Below are 17,234 nucleotides of genomic sequence, written 5' to 3'. Positions count from 1 at the left end.
GAGGATTGATTGAAACAATCGAATTCTCCATGGATTCTTGATGCTCTAGTTCTTACAACAACAAATTCGAAGAAAATGGATTTGAAAGAGGAAAAAAGGAGAACCATCAATTCATATGCAACATAGCTTCAATTGAAGTTGAACTGAAGCTCCCATACCATGTGAGATTGTTGAGTTCCATCAAAGAAGATTGAGAAGATAAATTATCAAAGAGATTGAGAAGGGGAATGAAAATTCATATAGAAAGTGAGACAAGATGATGAAACCGAATTAGAGGAAATTAATAAGAGTAACATTGAAACTAAATATGCATTCTCATTGAATGAAGAAGAATCACATTACATATACAGGAAATAAATCAATACCTTCCAATAACTAACTTACTTGCCATATAAGGAGCTCAACTAACTCTAACTACCAAGTAACTTATATTACAAGTTATTTACAAATACATCCCTATGACTACATTGCATAACACTACTTGATTGTCTTCCTCCTTCCTTGTGCTTGTTGCACAACTAGATGAGCTACATTTTTCAACAAACCGTTTTATGAAAACATATCAATTTTAAATTTTATGGACGCATGAATTTAATGATCCAATAGCATTTACTAATAAAGTCAAATGTAAATCAATGTTGCAAGAATAAATGATTGAATAGTTATATTGTTTTATCTAAAAGTGATTTTTACTTGATATTGTATATCAATTAGTACCAATGGGTGTTGGTTCAAGTGATACATGCTTGATTCTCCTTAAGCAAGATCTCGAGTTCAAGTTTTGTGCATGGAAAAAATATCTACTGGGAGAGTTAGCCGTACATATATGTGGATGTTCCCAACTCAGACAAGATTATCTTTAGTGCAAAAATACATGTGAGAAACCAAAAAAAATTAGTAATGTAAAATATCATAACACGCATTTGAAATAAAGTCAAACTCTATTTAAGAGATTGAAGTTGACAACTTATAATTTTCTCAAAAAACATACTTCTAAAAACTTCACAAAATTTGGAACAAGATATTCTATAGTAATTAATTTGTATCATTTTCTCTATCATCAATAAAAAATAGTTCTATATTAAAAACTTTGATAACTTCATTTTATTAGAAACTAATTTATTCCTTATTAGGGTAGATATTTCTCCTTACAAAAGATGGAGGCAGCCCTAACAATAGCACCAGCCGCCCATGTTGGCCTTTTGTTTTAGTGTCAAAATTAATTTAAATTGTAATATTGTTCATTGATCTTTCCAAATCATATCAAATCCCAAATCACACTTTATAATAATTTAAAAATGTAGAATAAAATATAGCCACTTGCCACTCACATGGGAATGAAGACGATATGTCATGTGTGCATGCCTAAGGTCCAGTGCTGAATTAAAATGACATGTAATAGAAAGCAACATATAATTGTCCAAAATTTAAATTAATTTTGAATAAATAAATTTTAAAAATAAGAAAATATTTTTTCTCTTATAATTCCAGTATTGGATTGTCCGGTATTGAAGAATATCTTAATCTGACTCATTTACTATGTATATTTCTTTTCTATAGCAATTAATAATTCTCCCTTAATTAAAAAGAAAAATCCTAACATTAGAAATAAATAATTTTATATTACTTGGCAAATTTTTATTGGTTAGAAATAAATATACAAGATTTTGTGGGAAAGAGATCCACAATTTTTTTAAGAAAAAGAAACACATTTTAGTGCACAAGTCTCATTTAATGGGATATGAAAAAATAAATGTGCTTAATCATATAGAAATTTAGGATGACAAAGATTTATGAAGCTCAAATGTAATTCAATTCAAATAATTTATTGTATAAGCAAAAGTCATTATAAATAATAAAATAATAATGATTTAAATAAGATATAGCAAAATAAATATAAATTATGAATAGATTCAAATAAACTAACTAAATTAGACAAGATAATATTCTATTAATATAAAATTAGTCTAAGAACTAAGAAGTCTACACTCATAAGTGAACTATTTTTGGATTTGAACGGATGAAATATATATTTTAGAATAAATATGGTCCTTCAAGATTTATATGTCTACTAATTTGGTTTCATAAAATTTGAAAAAATTAAAATAATCCCAAAACATATTAAATGTAGGTTAAATAAATTATTTTTATGATCCTTGATAAAGATTATTTTGACTCATATTCACTACTTTTAAATACTATCTCGACTTTATTTTCTAGGGCCAAATTAATACATACTTCAAAAAAAAATAAACACTAAAGTGTTCACTCTATATTTTATTCAGCCACTTGTGTGATGTAGGAAACAGAGGAGAAGCCGGGACCGCTGGTCATGTTTGAATGGACTCTACTTGCTAGGTGGCCTTCAATGCAAGAATAGGACACTTTATTTATATATAATAATAATTATAATAGTAAAGTTTTTATTAACAATTTTGTGATTGGAAGATATGATGACCATTTATGACCATTATTCAACTCACTCTTATCTATATCAATAATATAATAGATATAGATATTAACCTATTAGTATATATAACACATATATACATATTATATATACCCTTATATATAGATATTAAACTACAGTACATATAACACATATACATATTATATATATTTACCCTTTCTTCATATCTCAAGACCCATCTTAAGTTTAGAGACCCATCACTCCAAATGACTCTCATGTGAGGAGAATAGAAAACTAAGAAGAAAACCAAGAAGAAAAGGAACTTAGTAGAAAAAAATTCCAAACAGAAAAGAGTGAAACCAAACATATTTTCCTCTTCTTGAGCAAAAATTTCATGTATGTGACAACATACTCTTTGGTCTTTTATGTTTTATGTTGTTTTTGTTTATAATATTGTTTTAATTCAATATAAGTGCCATCCCAAACGAATGAAAACATTATTTTTTATGTTTTTTCTTCATTGTGGTTGGTTTGTTATATTATGGGATATACTTTAAGACACCAAATACTTGTCGATTTAAGTGATTGTTGGTTTTCTTCAATTTTGTTAGAATTTATACCTACCCATTATTTGTTCTTCTATGGAAAAAAACTAACTTGATTTCTTCAGAACAAGGCAAATACAAAATGGATTCTAATTTAAGCAGAAGCATAAGTAGAAGCATAAGCAGATCAAATTGGAGAATGGAAGAAGTGTTTGCAAGTGGTAGATATTCTAGAAGATCATCACATGTAGATGAAGATGAAGAAGCTTTAAAATGGGCTGCAATAGAAAAATTACCAACTTATGATAGATTAAGAACAAGTATCATGCAAACTTTTGGTGAGAGTGATCAAATTCATGGAAACAACAAAGCACAACACAAAGAAGTTGATGTTAGAAAGCTAGATGTGAATGATAGGCAACAAATTATTGACAAGATTTTCAAGGTTGCTGAAGAAGATAATGAAAAGTTCTTGAGGAAGTTTAGAAACAGAACTGATAAGTAAGTTTCATATTTTACATATAGATATATGGTCTTTTTTCCTTGCAACATTTAATAAAGTTTCAGATCAGATTTTAGAAATAGAATTGAAAAAGTTCTCTTTTTTGATAACTTAGATTTAACATGGATAAAATGGGTTTTTATTTTCAGTTTCTAAAGCTAAGGAACTACATTTATTTAGATGCAATTACTTCTTTATGCTATGATCTTCCATGTGCTTTTTATTTTTTACCCACATTTCCATGTTCAGTTTGTGCATAAGAGGAGAGACAGATCTAACATGTTCAGTTTGTCCATTTCCTACATATGAATAGATATAATTTAATTTAAAAGGTTTTAATTAATTAAGAATTTTTGAAGCCTATACTTTCTGTTATGAGTGTTGATTCAATTAAACATGCATTAGATTATTTTTTGTTCTTCTATGAAAATGTTGATTCAATTAAACATGAATTAGATTAAACCATATAAAGTTAATTTAAAAGGTTTTATGCCGATCAAAAAATATTGATGCATAATTTTAATGAATATAATTTATGATAGGGTATTATGATGTTGTTCGATTTATCAAGCAGGCCCTAGATAAAGGATGGGTTGTTTGTGGTAGTTTATGCTATTGTGGCCACTAATCACTTTCATACAAATGGTATTCTTGAAATTGCAGGGTTGGGATAAGACTTCCAACAGTAGAAGTGAGGTTTCAAAATTTGACCATTGAGGCTGATTCCTATGTTGGAAGCAGAGCTCTACCAACACTACCAAATGTAGCAATGAACATTTTTGAATCAGGTCTTGGCATGTGTGGAATTAGTACCACCAAGAGAACAAAGCTCACAATTCTTAAGAATGCTTCAGGCATTATTAAACCATCAAGGTACTTTATCAATGTTACTAGTTGTAATAGAATGGTCCATTATGGTTGTGGTCATTGTAGTCATTGTAAGATAGATTGTGACCATTGTGGTGTCAATTATTTTATGGTTAAAAAAATATTTGTAAATTTGATGTGACCTGATGGTGTCTGATGCAACCCAAATATGATCCAATGTGATTGCATTATGGCCTGATGCACCCACATCATTGTGAATCAGTGTGACACTGCAATATCACAATTTTATGGTAGTATCATGTGATGCAGACCACAATTTAAATCACCGTTGGAACATTATTTAGCAAAATTTGCAATAATAACCTTATTATATAGTTTATTTTCCTTATATAATTAAACCTTTATGGTGCAGGATGGCCCTTTTACTAGGTCCCCCTTCTTCAGGGAAAACAACCCTTTTGTTGGCATTAGCAGGAAAATTGGACCCAGAATTGAGGGTATACCCCAACCCCATCATTTTCCTAAGAAAAATGTTATCTTTTTTTTATCCAAAGTAATAATATTAATAATAATGATGCATAATACTTACTATATATATTTGGTGTTAATGAAATAGGTAAAAGGAGAAATCACTTATAATGGGCACAAACTTAATGAATTTGTTCCAAGAAAAACTTCAGCATATATTAGCCAAAATGATGTTCATGTTGGAGAAATGACTGTGAAAGAAACCCTTGATTTTTCAGCTAGATGCCAAGGGGTTGGAACTAGATATGGTAATTGAACCAACATTTTTACTTAACAAAGTTTCATTTTTTTTTTCTCTTAACCAAATTATTAACAATTTTATTTTGCTTCCAAATTAATTTTATTATAGATCTATTAACTGAACTTGCTAGAAGAGAAAAAGAAGCTGGAATATTTCCAGAGGCAGAACTTGACCTTTTCATGAAGGTATTTTCATCAATTCCTAAAGTAATTATTGTATAATATTATTAATACATTACTAGAATGAAGTCTAAATATCATAGTTTCATGCATTTTAGGCTACTGCAATGGAAGGAGCAGAAAGCAGTCTCTTCACTGATTATACTCTCAAAGTAAGTGGTTTCATTTTTTTAACATTTTGTTTTAGGTTAAAAGGAGAGTGTGAAATGAAAAATATATGGTTAAAGCTACTTTATGACTTTATGATAAAATAATATTTCAACAAGGGATATGCCCCACTTACCTAACTCTTATCCTAGGGAATGGAGGGAAAAAATGTATACAATTGATGTAAGAGTTTTATATATTATCAGTCTATATTAATCATTTGTTTTTAATTATTATTGACTCTTCAAAAAAATAATAATAAAAATTAATGATAATATATTGACTGTATATAAAACTTGATATTCACTATCATTATCACTCATATCTTATTATTAATTTTTCTTATCAAAATTTTCTAGTGACCTACCCTCTACTTATGACTTTTTTAAGCTTTGGTTGTAAAGTGGGCCCCAGATGGAAAACCACTTGTGCTTTTTGGATTATCCAAAATGGCCTCATAATTTACTATTATTGTACTAGAAGAACAATTATCATTGCTATTGGTTATAATAAAAAAGTTAAACAGTTAAGGTTCTAATAAATCACTTATTTTGTGTGAATGGAACAGATATTGGGGCTTGATATTTGCAAAGATACCATAGTGGGTGATGAAATGCATAGAGGTGTATCTGGTGGCCAAAAGAAGCGAGTGACAACAGGTTAGAAAGGACAATGAACTCAAAATATCTTTTTCCTCAATTATTAGACTCCATATTATTGTCAACTAGTTATTGGTTCAATAATGTAAGTCCCAACTAGACCCTTAGTTATTTTACATGTTGGATTTATTCAAGTGTGAAGTCTCATATTGGATATGTGGGGAGAAGTGAAAAAGTTCATAAGAAGGAAAGACCCATGAAACTAATGTCTTAAAGTTTTTGTTCAAGACGTGGTGTCTCACTTGTTACTCTTCACTCTTCTCATACCCATGTAACAATGGAATTCCCCGATGGTTGGAGCGATCGCATTCTGGTCCAACACCACAAGACCAAATGTCAAATATTTAATTTTTAATAGTGATACTTATTGAAGTTATACATTTGTTATTTCAAAAAGTAAGTCATTCCACACGTTTTTTTTAAATAGAAGATGTAATCTCATTCCTAGAAGAAAAGTCTCATATCTAAAAAATGATAGTAATAATAAGGTGAGAGATATCATGACATGACATGTTAAGTTGTTAACTATATAATCAACTTTTTTTGGGTACAAATATAAACAACTTTTATATTGTAGGTAGATGTATTACTTTTTGATGTAGTTAAAGTCCAACTCATGTTTTCATATTTTCTAAAGATAAAGAAACGTGGCCACTTCTACTATTGCCGACACAAATCTTTCTGCTTAGATTTCGTCCTCCATTCAAATTGATAGGATTCTTTTTTTTCTTCTAAAAGTTTATTCCTTTAACAAACCAGATTTTTTTTTTAATTTGAAATATTTATATAAGGGCTTTGCCATCAAATACACACTAAAAATATATTTAAGAAATAAAAAGTAAGTTTTTCTTTTGTAATAAACGAGAAGAGGTTGCACTTGAGTGTATTTAATAGATCAAATAATTTTTTATTTAGCTTTTATTAGAAATCTTTCCTTTTTATCTTGTTTTCCTCATTGCTTCAAGGGTAATAAATGACAAAATTGTTGATACCTATAATAGTTAGATCCCATAATTTTGTCTCCTTAATGTTACCTTTAGTAAAAATTTATATTTTTCACTTATATCATATTCATATTATTTTTTAAGTTAAATAGAATATATCATTAATAATAAATTTTACGTTTTCTATTTTTAAAATTTAACTTTTATTTATGTCATCATTAATATTTAATATAAAAAATATTGAATTGAAAAAATGCAGGTTCATATGCTTGTCAAAATGTTAATTAATAACAATCAAAGTTAATTGATGTGTCAACATTGTCAAGTTCCTAACACTAACAATTCCTTACTTATTATTCATATATTAAATACTTATTAAATATAAAATAAAAGTCATACACATGATTTTAATAGTTGTAAAATCCTTTTTTTCTAATTATAATATCCAATATTAAGATTATAAGAATACAAGAGTCAAACATACATAAAAACAGAATAATATATCTTTATATTAAGAGATAAATTATTTTTTCAGTTCATTAAAAATGTGATATATGTCTTATTTATTCTTTCATTAAATATTATATTTGTTCAACCATTAATATGTGTCAGTCTATTATAAGTGGACATGACCTAACTTATCCTTTTATACTCGGAAATACTTCGTAATCCTTAAATATATATTCCCAATTGAAACCATTTCTAACAAATAAATGAATCTCTATTTTATACAGGAGAAATGATTGTTGGACCCACAAAAACATTATTTATGGATGAAATATCAACCGGTCTTGATAGTTCAACAACATTTCAAATTGTGAAATGCTTACAACAAATTGTACATCTCACTGAAGGAACTATTTTAATGTCATTGCTTCAACCTGCTCCAGAAACATTTAATCTTTTTGATGACATCATTCTCATTGCTGAGGGCCAGATTGTGTACCAAGGCCCACGTCAGCATATTGTTGAATTTTTTGAGTCATGTGGGTTTTCTTGTCCTCAAAGAAAGGGTACTGCTGATTTCTTGCAAGAGGTATGAATATCAAGCCTAAAAAACAATGCATATTATTAAAAAAAAAGTGATGATTTTTTAACCTTGCTATTATAATGTTCGACCCCATTTTTTTTTAAATTTCCAAAATATAACTTAGTGACATACTATATGAATATGAGACTCTTTGAAACACGGATATGTTGAACACCCTCACGTGTTGATGTCGACACTTATCGACATGGATACGCTCAAATTTGTGAAGGGTACATATTCCTAGGTGTCAAAAAATTAAAAAAAAATAAAGATGAAGATACATATCTCATATGTTTTCAACAAAAAATAGGATAAAATATGATACGTTTTATCAATTTTATAAATTATTCTATAATTTTGATATTTAGAATTTTGGAGGACAATGTTTACAATTTCTATTATATTTTCTATTTTTGATATTTTGATTTACACTTATAATTTTATCATATTTTGTGTCTTTTTTTACTATTTTATCCACGTATTCTTGAACGCATCGTATCCTATATTTTAGAAAAATGTGTGTCGACATATTGGATACATATTGTATCCGGCACAAGTATCTGTATCCATGCTTCATATATGAGACTCACATATTATTCCAAAGTTTGTATCATTTAAATAAAAATTAAAAAATATATGGAGAATACATATCTTTAGACAAAGAACGTGCTCTCATAAATATGAGGTCCAACAATTATTTTTTTATGTTCATGGGCCCACTTTTTGGGTTTTCTCATGAGCCCATATACTAATATTGTCTAAGGTTGAAGTGATACTTAGTTTATTATTGATTTGTAAATGAAAATAAAATATATCTAGACTAGAAGACAAGTTATCTTCTTCAGTTATTAGAATTATGACATATATTTTATTTAATTTTTTATAAAAACTAAAAAAAAATAGTACACATATCATGATTTTAGTGCTTGTAGGAAAAACTTATATCATAATATGAAAATATACTTTATTTTCACTCTAAATTTCTGAGTCATATTCTATAACTGGATAAGAATACTGTAAAATGCACCTTCTTTCACACCAATTTTCAACCTTGCATTTTATGCTAAGTATAAAAAAACATTATGGTTCATTACTATTTTTATAACCAATCAAAGTATATGATTAATAATGCAATTGCCCTTGGGTACAAAAATTGTGTTAAAAAGTAATTCGTGATGGTTACTTTTCTTTTGTGTGAGGTTTACTAAACTAACCTTCATAACTTGAGAAATTCTATTAGCAATTTACTTGCACACAAAATAAAATAATGGTACCCTCATTTTTCTTATTTTTAAAGAAACATCAATATAACACATTCACACTTATAAATGTAAAATGAAAAAGTGAAGTGGATTTGATAAATCAAATGCAAGCAACCAATACAATAACTCTCTAGAGTAAGTTGTATGCAATTTTCTTATTTTCAAAGGGTAAGTGTAATTTATTAGAAATTTATAGTTTCTAATTATATTTTAATATTATATATTTATTTATTAGAATTATATCAGCTATTTACTGTAATAATCATATGACTTCTGGAAACTGATACAGGTTACATCAAGGAAGGACCAGGAACAATATTGGGCAGACAAAAACAAACCATATAGATATGTGACAGTGACAGAATTTGCGAACAAGTTCAAGAGATTCCATGTTGGAATGCAACTTGAGAATGAGTTATCTGTCTCATTTGACAAATCAAATGCACACAAAGCAGCACTTGTTTACAACACATACTCAGTGACCAAAATGGATCTTCTTAAAGCATGTTGGGACAAAGAATGGTTACTCATTAAGAGAAACTCATTTGTCTATATATTCAAGACAGTGCAAATTTGCATCATTGCTATAATAGCTGCTACTGTGTTTTTGAGAACTGAAATGCACCAAGATAGTGAAGATAATGCTTCTCTTTACATTGGTGCAATTTTGTTCTCAATGATTATGAACATGTTCAATGGTTTTGCTGAGCTGGCACTTACTATTGGAAGGCTTCCTGTGTTTTATAAGCATAGGGATCATCTTTTCCACCCTGTTTGGACTTATACACTTCCTAATTTCTTGTTGAGAATTCCTATTTCTATCTTTGAGTCTCTTGTTTGGATGCTTGTTACCTACTACACAATTGGATTTGCACCTGAAGCCAGCAGGTAAAACTCAATCATATATTTCTTTCATAATTTTACATGTGGTATAATTGAATCAGTGTTTTAAATTATGGTTGCGGTCGTGGTTGTAGTTAATGCGATTGCGGCTGTTGCGATGCAGAGTATGATCGTTACAGTGTGAATCATTGTGTGAGTAAAAAGATATTTATCAAATCGATGTTGTCTGATGCGGCCTGGTATGGCTGTGTTGCAGCCTGATGCGACCTAAATGCTGTCCAATGCGTCTGTGTTGCGGTCGCATCATTAAGATTCAGCGTCACACCACAATTACGGTATGGTGTGGTTGCGGAAATCACCATAACCGCAATATTGCGGCGGCCGCATCACATGATGCGGTTTGCAATTTGAATCACTGATTTGAACCATTGTTTTAAATTACGAACAACATCACCTGATGCATCTGCAATATTGTAGTTGTTGGGACTGTCGCAGCCACATCATACCACAATTGTGGTGTGATAGTGAATCACAACGATGCAGTCGCATTGGGACGCAACACAATCACATCGAACTGCATTTGGGCCGCATCAATTCAAAAATATTATTTTAATCACAACAAAATTCACACCGCAATAAGCATAATCCGCATCACAACGACTGCAATCACCTAAGTGAAACCGCAATTTAAAATCATACTGATTTGAACTCATTTCTATGTGCTTACAGTAATCAACCTAACATATTCTATTCATTAAGTTGAGAAATTTTAGATGATATTATTAAGAGTATTGTCTACCAAAGATTTAATTTGATGCTATGATCATGAAGTTAAGTGATGAATTTGTATTTTGTACAAAGTGATCATTTTGATGCCTAATCCAACTTTCAGGTTCTTCAAGCAACTTTTGTTGGTATTTCTTATTCAACAAATGGCAGCTGGAATGTTCAGGGTCATTTCTGGAGTCTGTAGGACAATGATTATTGCTAACACTGGTGGAGCCCTTATGCTCCTTCTTGTTTTCCTACTTGGAGGTTTCATCCTTCCAAAACGTGAGTTACCAATCCAAACTTCAATTATGAGCATTTGAAAATTGAATACCATGTTACATTAGTTATTTGTGATTCTATTTTATACCATAATCACCTAATACATGGTTCTCTTTGGTATGGGCGAATGTGGTACGTTACCTTGTCAAATGCCTATGGTATGGGAATATTCAGTAGAATTTCTATAGCTCTCTGCACAGTCGTGTCTAGTGCTGTTTAATCTTTTGTTTCATCATAAGAGAAATAATCAAGGATAAAATTCTTTAATGTTTATTGTAACTCATTCACGTAAGTGAGTGTACATATCAATACTTCTTCTTTTCCTTTACTTAAACTGTAGGTAAAAATCTAGTTCGTTCCTTAAAGGGAATCAGTTTGCAAAAGAACCGTATGAGAGGACCAATTTGCGGTTCTGTACCAAAATGAGATAATTATGTGTGAATGTTTTATAAATGTTCTCATGTAAATGCTTGATGATTACAGGTGCAATTCCTGATTGGTGGGTATGGGCCTATTGGGTTTCACCACTGTCTTATGCTTTCAATGCATTGTCTGTGAATGAAATGTATGCTCCAAGGTGGATGCATGCAAATGTAAGTATCATAAGCTTTTAATTTGATTGTGAAAAATGAATTATTTGGTTAAACAAGGAACTTGTTAATTTTCTTGACTTGAACTTTTTCTTGATTTCAGACTTCTTCTGATGGAACTACTACTTTGGGTCTTGCTGTGTTAAGGAACTTTGATGTTTATGCTAAAAGAGATTGGTACTGGATAGGTGCTGCAGCTCTTCTGGGTTTCACGATTTTGTACAACGTTCTTTTCACGCTCGCGCTTATGTACCTTAATCGTAAGGACTCGTATTCTGATACCTTTCAAGCGAGTTACTTCTTTTACATTGTGAGTTCGTTGTGCCTTAACAAAGATTTTGTCTTCACTTGTTTGTTTCACTAGCTTTTGGAAAGAAACAAGCAAATTTATCTGAAGAAGATGCAGATGAATTGGAGGCTGAAGGAGACTTCGATGAAGCGCCTAGAATCGTTAGGCCACCTGCATCGAACAATGAATCAGCACTTCGATCATTATCTACTGCTGATGGAAATAAATCAAGTAAACACCAAAGCAGACAACTTTAATCATTGATTGTTTATCTAAAGTACCTTCTTTTTATGTAAGTACTGTGTAAATTTGCTGATTATGCTTACCTTGTACATAAATCATTTCAGGAGAAGTGGCAATGCAGAGAATGAGCAGCCAAGCTAATCCCGGTGGAGTAAGAAATGCCGATTCAACGCTTGATTCAGCCACTGGAGTGGCACCGAAAAAAGGAATGGTTTTACCTTTTCAACCGCTTGCGATGTCATTTGATACTGTTAACTACTATGTCGACATGCCTGCAGTAAGGATCATCACATCAATTGTTCAATACAATTTTTACCATTATCAATTCATGGTGTTGGTACCTATGAAAACACTTAACTTTTGTTAACTTTTACAGGAAATGAGAGCTCAAGGAGTAACAGAAGATCGGCTACAATTACTTCGGGGAGTAACAAGTGCCTTCAGGCCTGGAGTTCTAACTGCACTAATGGGAGTTAGTGGAGCTGGGAAGACAACTTTGATGGATGTTTTAGCCGGAAGAAAGACCGGTGGCTACATCGAAGGAGATATTAAAATCTCAGGGTACCCTAAGAACCAAGAAACCTTTGCAAGAGTTTCTGGTTATTGTGAACAAACTGATATTCATTCTCCACAAGTTACTATCAGGGAATCTTTGCTTTATTCCGCGTTCCTTCGGTTACCTAAAGAAGTTAGTAAGGAGGAAAAGATAGTAAGTACTCGTCACTTCATCATTTTGATTCCTCTCTATAAGAAAAGATACATAGAAAGGTGAACTAAATTTTCTAAATGTTTCATCTTTTCAGCAATTTGTGGACCAAGTTATGGACTTGGTAGAACTGGATAATCTTAAGGATGCTATTGTCGGGCTTCCAGGAGTTACAGGGTTGTCAACTGAACAGCGAAAGAGACTGACAATCGCTGTTGAACTCGTAGCTAATCCTTCAATCATTTTCATGGATGAACCAACTTCAGGTCTAGATGCAAGAGCAGCAGCTATTGTTATGAGAACTGTGAGAAACACCGTCGATACTGGAAGAACAGTTGTCTGCACAATTCACCAGCCTAGCATTGATATCTTCGAAGCCTTCGATGAGGTACCAACCAACCTGTAAACTGTTTATCACGTGTTTCTATGTTTCTCCATGAATCTGTAGTAATTAATAAAATATCTCTTGTTGTAACAGCTCCTATTGATGAAAAGGGGAGGGCAAGTGATATACTCAGGACCATTAGGCCAAAATTCCCACAAGATTATAGAATACTTCGAGGTATTATAACTAATTGATTATACTATTTTGATCATGTTCTATAACATTTGTTCCAAGTTCAACATTAAATTTCATGTTGATTCCTTGGTAATAGGCAATTCCAGGGGTACCTAAAATTAAGGAAATGTACAACCCAGCAACATGGATGCTAGAAGTAAGCTCCATAGCGGCTGAAGTCCGGCTCGGAATGGACTTCGCAGAATACTACAAGTCTTCAGCTTTGTTTCAGTAAGTTAACAAACAATCAGAATACCTAAACTGACATGTGGATTTGCATAACTTCTTCTGGTTTGACCTGACAAAATTGTTTATCGATCAGGCGAAACAAAGATCTCGTAAAGGAGTTAAGCACGCCGCCGCCGGGTGCACAAGATTTGTATTTCCCTACTAAGTACTCTCAATCAACATTGGGGCAATTCAAATCCTGTCTATGGAAGCAGTGGTTGACATACTGGAGGAGTCCGGATTATAACCTTGTGAGATACTTCTTTACCTTGACTTGTGCCCTCATGATAGGAACGGTATTCTGGAGAATTGGCAGACACAGGTAAGAGTTGCTTCCAGTGATTAAATCAAACTTAAAACTTCATGCAAGCTGTCGTTCCCCGATTTTCGGCTACGCGACCCCATTAGTTCCGAATTTAAACTAATTTCTTTCTTATTATCTGTGTGTAGGGAGAGCTCAACTGACTTGACCATGGTTATAGGAGCAATGTATGCTGCAGTTATTTTTGTCGGAATCAACAACTGTCAAACCGTTCAACCGATAGTAGCCGTTGAAAGAACAGTTTTCTATAGAGAAAGGGCTGCTGGAATGTATGCTCCTTTGCCTTATGCCATTGCACAGGTTAGAGGACTGATTTTATTTCAAGAACTATAACATATTCTAGTTCGCGATTCTTGTTAACTTCGGTTGTATGGTGTTACCTTATGCCATTTCATTTTGAATTTCAGGTTTTTACTGAAATACCATATGTGTTATTCCAAACTGTATATTACTCACTCATAGTGTATGCTATGGTGAGCTTTGAATGGAAAGTGGAGAAGTTCTTTTGGTTCTTCTTTGTTAGTTTCTTCTCCTTTTTGTACTTCACATATTATGGAATGATGACTGTTTCCATCACACCAAACCACCAAGTAGCTTCAATCTTTGCAGCTGCATTTTATGGACTATTTAATCTCTTCTCTGGTTTCTTCATACCAAGACCAGTGAGTACCATTCTAATTCCAATTAATCTATTAGCATGTTGAAATGCATTAGGACAAGTAGGGTTGGAAACAAGCCAAACTGAGTCAAACCAGAGCTCAGCTTGGTTACGCTCGATTGGATTGGGTCAGCTCGAAACTCGACTCGAGTTTAATATGAGTTATTTTTTTAGCTCGAGTTCGGCTCGGTTAAAGTTTGCAAAAGTTATATATATATATATATATATATATATTTGAAGAGTCAAATTCGGCTCGTTTACTTAACGAGCTCAATTTCCCAGCTCAAGTTCAACTCATTTGGTTCATAAACCAAGTTTATCAAACTAAATAATGAGTCGAGTTTCGAACTGAATTGGTTCAGTTCATTGTCAACCATAAGTATAAGAATGACTCTAATGATATTTTAACTATGGCATTGCAGAAAATTCCTAAATGGTGGGTCTGGTATTACTGGATTTGCCCGGTTGCATGGACCGTGTATGGATTAATCGTCTCGCAGTATAGCGATGTCGATGATCCGATATTTGTGCCTGGGAATCCTAGGAATTTCACTGTCAAAGAATACATTGAAGACCATTATGGTTTCAAATCAGATTTCATGGGACCAGTTGCTGGAGTTTTGGTTGCTTTCACTGTCTTTTTTGCCTTTGTGTTTTCCTTCTGCATCAAGGCACTGAACTTCCAAACAAGATAAAAGAGCTACATCATTGGAAAGTGTATCAACCTAAGTGACTTGTGTGTATGTATATATATATATATCTATATATATATATATCTATATATATATATATATCAGTGCTCAAGATTTATGCAGCATATTTCATAATTGGTAGGTGATGATGACATTTTTATGAGCAAGTTTTGTGGATTGTCTAGTAAGTGTAAATCATATTGATCGATGATCATGCTATTGTAAAATTAGTATAAATAAAATTTTATTCTTTTAATTTTCCTTCTTTTGAACATAATATGATTTTCACATTAATTTGAAAATGAAGTGTGATTTATAGTGACTTTACATTTAATGGGTTATCGTAAACGGGTTCAGGCCAACCCGCTCTTGGTTCAGGTTAAAGTAGGTTAGACTATGAAACTCAATTAAATTTTATATCTTTCATATTGTATATTGTAGTCCAAACCCACTCAAAAGGGTTGTAGGTTGTAGTTGTCCGACACAGATAAAATTCTATTAAAAATTAAATTATTTAATTTGAAGTTTATTTCATTTTTTATATTTTCAGTTTTAATATTACTTCAATTTTTTTAAGGGTCATTTTTAGCCATTCCCTCTCCCTTACGCCATTTCCTTTTCTTTCCTTGAGTATCTTAATGAAGCCTCATTTTCTTCCATTCTCTTGTTGGCTACCATTTCCCTTCCCAAAGACCATGTAGTTATTGTGTCTTGGAAGTTGGAACACACTTCATCCTCTTCCTCTTTTCTTCCTTATGTGAGAGCATCTTATTTGAGAGCATGTTCTATCTTTAATTTTTTTTTGCTTCTCACACGTATCTCGGTTTGGAGATACACATAGAGATGTTGTTGGACTGCTAGCCCAGATGGGTGAGCCCGGTTCATACCTGAATTTACTCTGACCTAGTTAAATCAAGCTAAAAAGACCATTTTAAACAAAATATTTGAAATTTAATACATAAGTCCTATATATTTTTAGACTTTCGTGTTCTGGCGCGATATACCCGGTCCATTTTAATAGTTCTAATTATGCCCATTTGAAAGTTTGCTTAGGGACGGATGTATGTAATAAATCATATGGAACCCCAAAGTATATCAATAATTCAATATCAATTGAGTGGTAGACCATACTAAGAATTATAACCTTGGCATTTAAGTGAGCTTGTTACTTTTGAAGTTTAGGGTAAAGTGGATGGTACTTATCATGGATTCCTTCTTTTTTTATATTAAATAGATTTTGTGTATCGGGTTAGGTGTAGAGTGTAGACTAATTTGTAAAAATTTGAAAAATAAAACTTTCCAAATCGTGTCTCTCTACCCAACGTGAAAGAAACTTTTCGCCTTGTTCAAACGTTTCAATTCATTTGAAAAATGTTTTTTCCCATACGGTAAATTTCACTCAATTTCAAATGTGCCACTATTTCCAATTAAATTGGTAATAACACATCCTATTAAAAGATCTTTGCACCTGATTTTGATAAGGTTTTGATGAATACATGAACATTACCAAAAAAAAAAAAAAGGAAAGGAAGAATACTTATGTAGACAAAGAAAATTAAAGCTTCAAGAAAAGAAAATTAGATTAAGTCTCTATAGGTACTTCTATCCTAAAACTCTTAGTTATGCATAATAATAATACTCAAACTATTTTTAAAGAATAATGAAACACTTTAAAAATACTTAAAACATTTTTTATAAACAGTGTGTAACGGGTTACTTCATTTAAGTAACAAGTTACATGTGTGAAAAAAAGAGTTATCCAACTTAAAACTGTTCAGA

General features: G+C 31.5%; 1 protein-coding gene across 2 annotated transcripts; it reads left to right on the top strand.

Annotated features, from left to right (window-relative positions):
• Positions 1-2,649: 2,649 nt before the first annotated feature.
• On the top strand, positions 2,650-15,678 carry LOC109336927 (ABC transporter G family member 36-like). 2 transcript variants are annotated; one of them, XM_019573764.1, is made up of 24 exons: positions 2,650-2,806; positions 3,081-3,456; positions 4,121-4,330; positions 4,698-4,782; positions 4,902-5,061; positions 5,163-5,239; positions 5,332-5,385; positions 5,949-6,039; positions 7,718-8,019; positions 9,565-10,163; positions 11,011-11,171; positions 11,652-11,761; positions 11,862-12,018; positions 12,123-12,278; positions 12,395-12,567; positions 12,667-12,999; positions 13,094-13,384; positions 13,475-13,558; positions 13,653-13,786; positions 13,878-14,105; positions 14,234-14,405; positions 14,513-14,767; positions 15,186-15,509; positions 15,548-15,678. In XM_019573764.1, the coding sequence occupies exons 2-23, from the start codon at positions 3,098-3,100 to the stop codon at positions 15,456-15,458; spliced, it is 4,464 nt and encodes a 1,487-aa protein (XP_019429309.1). In that variant the 5' UTR covers positions 2,650-2,806; positions 3,081-3,097; the 3' UTR covers positions 15,459-15,509; positions 15,548-15,678. The 2 variants fall into 2 exon arrangements, with proteins under 2 accessions (XP_019429309.1, XP_019429310.1); XM_019573765.1 differs by having other exon boundaries at positions 3,064-3,456.
• The last annotated feature ends 1,556 nt before the right edge of the window (positions 15,679-17,234 follow it).

The sequence above is a fragment of the Lupinus angustifolius genome, unplaced genomic scaffold, assembly GCF_001865875.1.
Source record: "Lupinus angustifolius cultivar Tanjil unplaced genomic scaffold, LupAngTanjil_v1.0 Scaffold_1_450, whole genome shotgun sequence".
NCBI lineage: Eukaryota > Viridiplantae > Streptophyta > Magnoliopsida > Fabales > Fabaceae > Lupinus > Lupinus angustifolius.
Note: the sequence above shows the minus strand (reverse complement) of the source record. Positions and strands in the feature narration are given on the sequence as shown.